Genomic DNA, 10,006 nt, shown 5'->3' on the forward strand with positions numbered 1-10,006 from the left:
GTTTTCAGCACTGAGCCTGGGCTCTCTACCAGAAGAGTTTTATTTCACCCTCTGTCCTAGTCTGCTCCAGTTGCTGCTCTGAACTAGCCTACCCAGGCAAGGTCCCGCCTCTTGGGTATCACTCTTGGGTCAGCCTGTTTGGCCAATGTCTTTGCCAGCTGTGCCCATGGCCTCTGGATCTGACTTCCCTTGTCAAATGTCTGGTTTCCATCAGACTCCATGATCCCTCCCATATGTCCAAGGCAAGTCATGGCCAGCCAGCTAGTTCCCAAGTCCCAGTCTCTCAAACACACACACACACACACACACACACACACACACACTCACACACACACACACACACACACAATCCTGTTTTCCCCTCATCAATTTTACTTCCTTTCCAGTAGGGGGCAATAATAACTCCCTCATAGAAGGTTGTTGTAAAGATGAAAAGAGACTAGAGCATGGGGCAGAGAAGATGCTGCCAACATATCTGGGATCCTCTGCTTCTCCGGGTATTCCCATTTCCCCTTGGAGCTGGGTGAACACATGGAAGCCCACCGAGGTGTCTGTGGGTACCGACCCTCTTCCCAGCCTCCTCTCTGCTGTGGGACCTGCCTCTGCCCGGGGCTGTATGGGGGAGTTAGTACAGCTCCTCCGTACAGATGAGACGACAGGCTCTGATTGCCAGCTGGACAGGAAGCAAGGCTGATGAGACCACCACCGACGGAAACAGCTCCCCCGCACCTGCTCACCCCCCTCAGAACTGCTTCCCTGCCTATGTCAGCCTTCTTCCAGGACAGAAGGCACCCCAGCCAAATGTCTCTGGCAGGCCCCCAACCTGCTTCTTAAGCTGCTCTGTTCTTGGACAGAAGACCAGCAATGACCCGCCCCACTCCATTCCCAGACCACACGTCTCAGTCTCAGCATTTTGACACAGGGTGGTGAGTTGTATTCATTTTATTCATGACCAGCTAAGTTCCTGCACAGCACAGCCTGGCCCCGCTACTCCGTTTTGGGGTTTAAGACTTTGCCCACAAAGAGGTCTCTTTGAGTCATCTGATCCTCCACAAACAGCAAGAAGGGTCTATTGAACTTCACGACCACAGGGACCTCCTTCGTGTCCACGGGGACCTTCCACAAGTCCGTGTCCTTGGCTGCATCCGTGATTAAGCCATGCTCGCTCACCTCTATCTCAGCTTGATGCACGGCCTGGGAGAGACAATTTCCCTCTCAGCTCTGGGAGTGAACTCACCTGGCTGGCCGGAGAACAAGTCGGGGCGGTGTGCCCAATGATCTCCTGTGGTCAAGATCAGGGAGGCAGCTTCCCTCCATGGCCGATGGCAGGTGGAGGAAAGCTGACTTCCATTCCTAGAAAACCACCCTCAGCTCCCAGCAGCTGGGTTCACCATTGAAGGCCAGATGTCCCCGAGTGGGGTTGATACTAGGGTTGGTAATTGTTGAGTTCAGACTTTTTCAGCACAGGGCAGGCAACTCACGGTGTTAACATGTTTAAAAGGGAGGAAAGGGGAATAAAACACAGAGGAAGGCTGGGTGGTCTGTAGGCTTAGAAAAAAATCCCATAGAACGACTGAGAGATAGTCATTTCCAACACTTTCAAGAAGGATGTGATAAAAACCACTAGGGGGCTAGTTGTTCTTGTCTCCATCCATGCAAGGACAATTTAACCTCCGTGTAAAAATGCTTGTGCCAGAACATGCATGTTGGCCTCCCTGATCTGCAAGAGGCCCTGCTGGAGCACATGGCCATGACATTGCTTGCATTACTGGTGATGGATTCAACATCTCTCAAACCCAGCCCAACAACCAGCACTCAGTGCACACCTGCCGGGTGGGTTCTGTTTGAATTGGACACGGTAAGTAGTGCTTACACCCACTGGGCCACGGGAAGCACAGCATCCCCTGGGGGTCCCAACCCTGGGAATTCCATCCAATGTCTGTGAGTGACAGGTTCATGATCTCCCAATTAAAGAACAGGACCCCTGCCCTGTCCCGACCCCCAAGGTCATTGGGAGACTCGAGCAAGAGAAACCATGAAAAAGTGCTTTGTAATTTGTCAGGTGCTGTATCACGGGGAGGGATTGTGTTTGCTATTTATGTCCTGGGCAAAGTCCTCAAAGTATCCTGGCCCCTATGGCGGTCACAAAGCAGCCAGCCAGTTAGTGACCTTGGTGGAGTCATTGGAGGGCAGCCCCTGTGCCCACCGGGATGGGTAAAATTATCTCATAAATAAATGTTCCCCGGCATCTGGATGTCTAACTGGCATCTTAAGTTTAGACAGCCAGTCTCTGTCTGCTCCCCAAAACCACTCCTCCTCCATCTTTCCTGCCTCACGCATTGGCTCCATTGTTTCCCAGGCTCCAGCTTACAAACCCGGTTCTTCCCTCCCTGCTCCCCTGCTCTGTCTTCAAAAGGCACACAGAGCCTTCTCACCACAGCTAACCCTCCCTCGGAGGCCCCGTCCATCCTCCATTACCTCTCACCTGGGTTACCCGCCAAACTTCCTAATGGGTCCCCCTCTTCCTCCAGGGCCATTGCCTGTTCTCCGCACGGCAAGAAGTGGTCTTTTGTAAAGCATATGTCAGCTCATGTCAGCCTCGGTGGTCTCCCATGTCAGTCAGAATAAACCCCCGTCCTGTCCAGGGCCTGGGACACCTACATGACCTGGCCCTGCCTGACTTCTGCCCTCACCTCCTACCAGGCTCCGTCTTACTCAGCACTCTAACTGCCTGGGCCTTCTTGGGGTTCCTCAAAAATTTCAAGTTCACATTCCCTTAGGATACACTTGCTCTCTTTGTCTGGAACACACGTCCCCAGGTATGTGCCCCCTTCTCTCTCCTGCCCTTCATTCAGGCCTTGGCATAAAGGCCAACCCAGGCCTTCTCAAGCCTGCTCACTGCACCCCAGTGTGCTGTTCCCAGTTTCTCTGCTTTCCTTTCTTCACAGGAAGTATCACTGGTGGACATAATACATATCTGTCTGTTGGCGTGCTCCCTGGCTACCCTGTCAATAGAATGGAACGGCTATGAGAGTAAGATGTTGTCTGGCTGGCTCACCACTTCACCCCCAGTGCCTCCAGTGCTTGATGCAATTACTTTTGAGTGAGTGAATGACGAAAGAACCCCCACAGCCCAGGGACCCAGTCAGATAAGAGCTATAACTGCTGTATAAAAAAAACGTTTTCAATCAGGACTGTGGTGGATAAAACAGAGACTCTAGAATTTGCCCCACTCACCTCCAAAATAGATAGAGAAGCCTTCTTTGTGATGCTCTGGGTGGCCGCTGTTGTAGTAGGCATATCTTTGATGTCAATCTTGGGAAGCAGATGTTTTAAGTTTATCTTGGAGGAGATCTTGAACTTGGGCAAAACTAAGTGCACCAATCTGTTGAGAATGAAAACGACAAGGAAGCTGAACAATGTCCCTCTCCTGGGGTCTAGGGGAAGCACCTTGCCTTAGGCTGAAAGACCTCTTCCAAGTGAAAATGTAACAGAAGTGTTTGTTCTGAAGTGCTGGCTTGGGGGGAGATTAAAGATGCTGGAGTATGAGCTGCAATGTTGAATTTCCAAGCAAACCACTTACTCAAAATATACCTTGCTATTCAAATGATTCCCTTCACAGGCTCTCTATGCAAGAGAAGATGAGGGTCAGACCAAGAGCATCCAGCCCTGAGTCCCTCCAACCCTTCTTCTGGATGCAGGGGTTTAAATTGGGCAGTGACCCTAAATGTGGTGAGGGAGATGGAGGGCATGAGGTCCCCGTGCTGCAGGTAGAGCAGAGGGAGTTTTCACAGGAGAGGAAGCTCCAGCCTGGATAATAAGCTTTCGAACAGAGAGGAGGACTCTTCCCTCTATAGATCAGCAACTCTATGACTAAGGGAGAGTATTAGAATGCGTAGCGCCAGCCCTCCCACCCAACATTTTTGGTTGCTCACCAACCAATTCATTTTAGACTATGTCAGTGCGGTGTTGAGCTTCTGATTGGCTAGCAACCCGTTCAGTTGAGTCTCTCTACTGCTGTACCCGCTCTGTCCCAACCAGGAACGCTGTGGTAGGCACAACCGTGGCAGAAGATGGCAGACCCCCTCTGCTGTGGCCCTCAACTGTAGGAGTAAATGCTGTTGAGAGATTTCTTCCCAATCTACGCATTTATTGCCTGAAGACTGTCCCCCCACCCCTGCTGCTCAGATCAGTGGGCCATTGAAAATCATGATTTCACTATTTAATTTATCCACATTTGACAGGACCTTGGTGAATATCATACCCGAGCTGGGTTAGTTCAATGCTCCCTTCCAGGAATATGTAGCGGGAATCGAAAGATACTCAGTTTAGTGTGGGGTGGAGCACCTGATTGAATGAAAGAGAGCCATGCCTGTCTACAGTGGTCTCAGCTTGCAATTTACCTCCTTAGGCTCCTTCCCTGACCGTCATAACTAATTAAGAGCCCTAATTAATACTCCACAACTGAATTCGCTGATGTCACCCTACTCATTATCTCCTTAGCTTTTACTACAATTCGAAATTGTGTATTTGTTAGTTGACTTTCTACCTCTTCCACCAGACTGAAAATTCCACGATAGTAGGGAAATGTTTGGCTAACCATTATATTCCCAGCACCAAGCAGTTTCTGGCATACAATAGGTGCTCAGAAAATATTTTTTGGGTGAATGGATCACGGGCTAACGTGTGTGTGAAAAGCTGGTTTGCTGAGCTAGAGAGGTTAGAATCAAGGACTAGTGACACCAAGAGAGATGGGGTTCTGGGTGCCCTTGCTGTCCCTTGTTCCAATCCCTCATGAGACCTGGCTGTGTTTATTCCCTGGGGTTCTGTGAAATTCCCATGTATCTTTCCAATAAATTCCTCTCTTTACCCATCCTGAGCTTGTATGAAGTGGGTTTCTGATACTGTACATGTGACAAAAAGAACCATAATTAACAGTTTAAGGGGCTTCTGGCTGGTAAGGGAACTCAGGCTGCTATTCTTTCTGTTTGGTTTGTTTCATTTTCTACAAATATGCTAGGAAATAACCAGATGCCAAACTCCCCCCCCCCACCCCCAATAAGGCTTTTACATAGAGGAAGTGAGGGCTGAGCAAAAATGCAATGGGAATCTAGAATGTTCCTCCAGAATAGGATACCTGAAGTCACTGGCTTTCTGAAGTCTAGCTCGCTTAGCAGTTATCTCTCTTAGAGCAAAGTGGAATTGTCCTACATCTGGGAGCACAAGAATGATGGACACATTTCCTTTGTAAGGCATCTTAACCATCGTAGCCAGAAGCTCCTCTGAGTGGCTGTAAATCATCCGTTCTGTCTTCCTCATCATGTCCACCTGCACTTTGGTGTTTTCATTCACAAGGAAGTCCTCCTTCTGCGTGAGGTTGGTCTGAAAAGCTCTTTCCCAAATGCCTGGGGGAATCAGGAAGGAAAAAGTCAAAGAGTGATCTGGCGGAAAATCATCACCACCCCCAGGTTTGGGGACCCCAGAGGTCATCAGCTTGGGAAGGAAGCAGTCTATTTTTGGTGATACCTTGACCATAGTGAACAGAATATTTAAAATTCTAGACTGGTGCAAAGGAAAGAAAAGCTAACACATGATTTTCAAAGATATTCACCATAGAATTTCTTTAAATCTGTATTTCTCAAAGGATGTTTACCAAAATACCTGCCTCTGGAACTATAACACCAAGAAAGGATTCTGTCATCAAATAATTTAGGAAACATTGACCACAGCAACACTTCTTTGAAAATTCCCACTGCATTTGAGTGTATTAAGAGTTCAAAGAAGTCCTATGGTAAAGAAATCTGTTTAAAATTTATGTAACTTATTCAAGGAGGGAAACTTTTCATCAGAAAGACACACACCTGCGCACACATGCACACCCCTGCGTGAAATCCTACTTTAAATAATGCACTTCCCCAGTGGATTTAAAAAAAGATTCAAGGTACACACCAGTTAAAAAATGCATCTGTCACCCAGAGTGACGGCCATCTAGTTTGGTCTGGAAAATCTCTGCAAGTGTTAGCCTTGCTTCTGATTCTATAGCCAGGCTTACGGTCCTCTCTGTTCTGTTTTTACTACTTGCCTTCTAAAGTGTGATATAGATAAAGCTTTTGGAAAGCTTTAAGAGGGAATCATGCCCGAGAGTTCTCTAAAGCATCCAGAGACATGATCCCTCCAAGATCATTTGTGGAGCACTTTCTATGTCCTAGGCACCTAGTTTGGAACTGTGAGTCCAAATATGAATAATGGTCCCAGTAGCCTGAGCAAGCATCCTGTGATGGGAAGCATTGTTTTATGAGCATTTCCTTCACTTATCATGTAAAGAACAAACAATCTTCATGTCCTGGTAGGAACCCTGTTTAATCCACAACAGTTTATCCATTAATTGACTCATTCAAATCTGAAATTTCTTGAGCTCAAAAAATGTGCCAGGTACCATTCTAAGTACTGAGGTTATAGCAGTGAATGAAACAGAGGGCCTGTGTCCTCATGGAGTTTACTTTCTAAGGGGATACAGAGAGAAAAGCAATCCACCACTGTAAATGGTTAAAAGTGTGATGAGCATTAGGAAAGATGCAAGTAAGGAGCTGAGTGCTAGCATGGAAGCACTTCCTCTGGAAGGCCAGGGAAGGCCTTCTTGAGGAGGGAGCATTGAGGCTGAGGCTTAAAAGAAGAGGGTGCTCCATCTGGCAAAGAAGGGGAGGAAGAACATTCCTAGGGAAGGAACATCATGGACTAAGACGGGAAAAAGCAGGATGCATTTAAGGAAGAAGGGAAGGTCTTTGTGGGCAAAGCATAACAATGAGAGGGATAGTGATGGGGAGACACTGGAGGCATCAGCAGGGCTCAAAGCATGCACAGCTGGGTCTGGGTGGGATTGCATTCCAAGTGCAACAGGACGCTACGGAAGGGCTTTAGATGGGGGAATGATGTGATTTATGTTTTAAGAAAATTGTTCTGGTCTTTTAATGGAGAAGGGAGTGGAGGCAGGCACGAATGGAAACATAGTAATTAGACAGCTGGGGCGAGTCATCTAGGCAAGAGATAGTGGTGGCCTTGGCTACAAATGTGGTAGACCAGATGGTGAGAGGCGAACACATTCCAGATCAGCTCTGCAGGCAGAATCCATAGGACTTACTGTTTTCTTGAATCTGGAGGCTGGAGGGGAGGTTTTGTCAGGAGAAGGTGGGTGAATGGCATTGTGATTCTCTGAGGCGAGCAGATGCTGGGCATGGTTGGGGGGATTGTGTTCGAGGGTCTGTGAAACATCCCCAAAGAGATGTCAGTAGGCAGATGAGTATTAGAGTCTGGATCTCAGAAGAGGTGGTCCAGGCTGCATCTAGAGTATGGGGAATAGTCAGAGTACAGATGGTGTTTGAGGTCGTGAGGTCAGGTGAGGCAGGAGACAGTTTTAGAAGTCAGAAGAGGAGAAACCAGCAAAGGAGACAAAAGAGGCATGAGCTATGGGGTAAGAGGAAAGTGGAGGGAGTCCTTGGGCAGGGAAGATGGAAGGGGACCTGCATTGAGGAAGGGGAGGGGACAAGCACTCCTTCACTGTGACCAGAGAGGAGAGTGAGAAGAGAGGTGTGTGAGCCTTGGGCAGCACATGGAGGACATCCTGTCAGAACTGCTTTCTTGTCCCCATTCTGGCAGGAGGCAAGGCCACTGGCTGAGAGTCCATGGAGGAAGGAGACTGGTAATGTTAAGTGGAGGAAGAGGGTATAAATAGATGCCAGTGAGCGGTAACTCTGAGCCCACCTGAAGAAACAAGGGCAACATCAAGATCTGTGACCAGGAATTTAAACTGATATTTTAGACACCTGGTGTGTGATCCTGAATTCAACAATGGACACAACTTCGAAAAGCATCTCATCTCACGCTGATCTGACCTTACAAAACAAGTGAATTAGCCAATGCTCATGCCTCTGCAAAAAGATTTCTTTTTCCCTTTTTTACCAGCAAAAGTCATTGCCTTTTTACTCCAAAATATCTTAAGCACGGCAAACCAGATGATTGAGAGGATTAAGAGGAGAAATACTGAAAAATGCTAGACAACACAATGATATCAAAGTCAATTAAAAAAGTTTTGGATCTACTGGTTTCTGGGAAAATGGGATATACTGACAAAAAATTTTTTTTTCTGACTTAAATCTTTTAGGAAACACAAGGGCAAAGTTTACCCCAAATGGGAATTCATGCATTTAATAAACCTCACCTTTGAAGAAAACATAGTTGACAAGACATAGGACAGTCTGAGGGTCCAGGCGGGTGATTAAGTCTTTGATTTTCTTATGTACCTTTTCAGCCACATACTGGTTGATGGCCTTCTTGGTTTTTTCTGTATCTTTAAAGTCAATTGTCTGGATGTCCACTTCATGTACTCTGTCTATCTCCTGCAGAAACATCTGGTTGATCTTCCTGTTGTTATCGATAAAGAGAATGTCCTTGTGCTTCAGTTGCTCTTGCTTCACTAGCTCATGCCACGTCTGGACAAGATGCTGGTCCTTGTCCAACACTTGAATTTTTCTGAGGTCAAGTCCCAGGTCCTCAATGAGGTTGGTGTGCATTGTGGATTTGATCCCCAGGGAAAGGGTGGCCAGGGCGATGGAGATGGCCACAGGGGAGAAGATGATATTCTTTCTGGGATCCTCAATTATCAAAGACCTGAACAATTCTTGGGCAAACGCCTTATAGCCAGCTTCCGTCTTCTGGGAGAGAGATGGAATTTTCTTTAATAAGACTAGGTTGATATTCTGTTGGGACTCTTGTTGCTTTTCACAGAAGATGCTATTAAAAAGGCCACAGAGGATGAGGACCAGAGACAGCGCCAGATGTATTTTCCTGTGGGACATTTCTGCAACAGTCCAGAGCTGTTATTGGAAGGAAGAGGTATACGGGTGAATATTCTATGGAACGTGTTCTCAATGCTGAGGGGATTGAAAAAGGCTCATTCTTATCTGGGTGCAGTTCACCTGGGTGGGGTTGCTATTTGTTCTTAATTGAAGGATTCTAGCTAAGTCTAACAAGGAAAGTCTAATGAGTATTCTGGAACATGACATCAGACAAATTAAAGGTAAGTGACCTGATTAACAGGGATTCAGTTCTGCCCCTAGCCTACGCTGCAAGTGGGTCTTCTCCATCCACACTGGGGTTTCTTTTATCTTTTTCGCTTGCTCTTCTTTTTTTTTTTTTTTTTTTTTAATACAGGGCTCATGACAAAAATCCTGAAAAGTGTGGAAAGGAAAGAAACAAGAGGAGAGAAGAGAGCACAGATTGCAGATTCAAACACCTGCAGAGATCTGGCCAGAAATACCCACGTGGAAAGACAGCAAGTGTAATGCAATGAAGTGTGCTGGGGACTGTGGAAAATGGGTCATCGTGGCCAGGCTGAAGAGGCAGGTGTCACTCAGCTACAGCTGTGATTAGTGGCAGTGCTGGGTCAGTGGTGCCGGATTTTTTTGTGTGTCCGAAGCATCTAGAAATCCAGATTTTTACATGAAAATTCAATCTTGCCAAAAGCAGCTTGCTAGCAGCAGCTGGCCCAGATGCAGCCCAGCCAGATCTGGCTTTAGAGCTGCCAGCGTGATTTCTAAAGTAAAGCCCAGGTGGTGCTCAGGCGACTTGGACATCAGCTGAATCAAGGGCCAGGCAAAGATCATCTCAGGAAATCCTGGTCACCTCACTTAAGCCCTCCCTGTGCTCACAGCTACGGTCCCTCACCCACTGTCAGGGCAAAAACCCTCTCTGCCCCCATAAGTGCCCCCCATGATTGACTGAGACCAAAAGTCAGGCCTTGCATCTGAAGGGGGCACCAATGGTGGATTTCTGGCCCCACTGATGGGAAAGGAGAAGATGAGAACCATGACCTGAGTTTGCGTTCAAATTTCACCCCTTTAGGGCAGGGCCATGTCCTCCCTTCCTTATTTTCCTACAGTAACCAGCTCAGCTCTGGGTACAGGGTCCACTTCTCTGCATCATCACTGCCACCACTGGTGACCTTTTTCAT

General features: G+C 47.4%; 1 protein-coding gene across 1 annotated transcript; it reads right to left on the reverse strand.

Moving 5' to 3' along the window:
• Window positions 1-987: 987 nt before the first annotated feature.
• LOC133085678 (uterine milk protein-like) lies at window positions 988-8,852 on the reverse strand. Its single transcript, XM_061182848.1, has 4 exons — window positions 8,216-8,852; window positions 5,138-5,405; window positions 3,238-3,385; window positions 988-1,194 (listed from the first exon to the last, which is right to left on the reverse strand). The coding sequence occupies exons 1-4, from the start codon at window positions 8,850-8,852 to the stop codon at window positions 988-990; spliced, it is 1,260 nt and encodes a 419-aa protein (XP_061038831.1).
• Between the last annotated feature and the right edge of the window lie 1,154 nt (window positions 8,853-10,006).

Source organism: Eubalaena glacialis, chromosome 2, assembly GCF_028564815.1.
Source record: "Eubalaena glacialis isolate mEubGla1 chromosome 2, mEubGla1.1.hap2.+ XY, whole genome shotgun sequence".
Classification (NCBI taxonomy): Eukaryota; Metazoa; Chordata; class Mammalia; order Artiodactyla; family Balaenidae; genus Eubalaena; species Eubalaena glacialis.

Coding starts and splice junctions, on each gene's coding strand:
- LOC133085678 (XM_061182848.1), bottom strand. CDS start 8,852: ATGTCCCACAGGAAAATACATCTGGCGCTGTCTCTGGTCCTCATCCTC. Junction 5,406..8,215: donor CAACTATGTTTTCTTCAAAG/GTGAGGTTTATT, acceptor TGATTCCCCCAG/GCATTTGGGAAAGAGCTTTT. Junction 1,195..3,237: donor CTTCTCTATCTATTTTGGAG/GTGAGTGGGGCA, acceptor TGTCTCTCCCAG/GCCGTGCATCAAGCTGAGAT.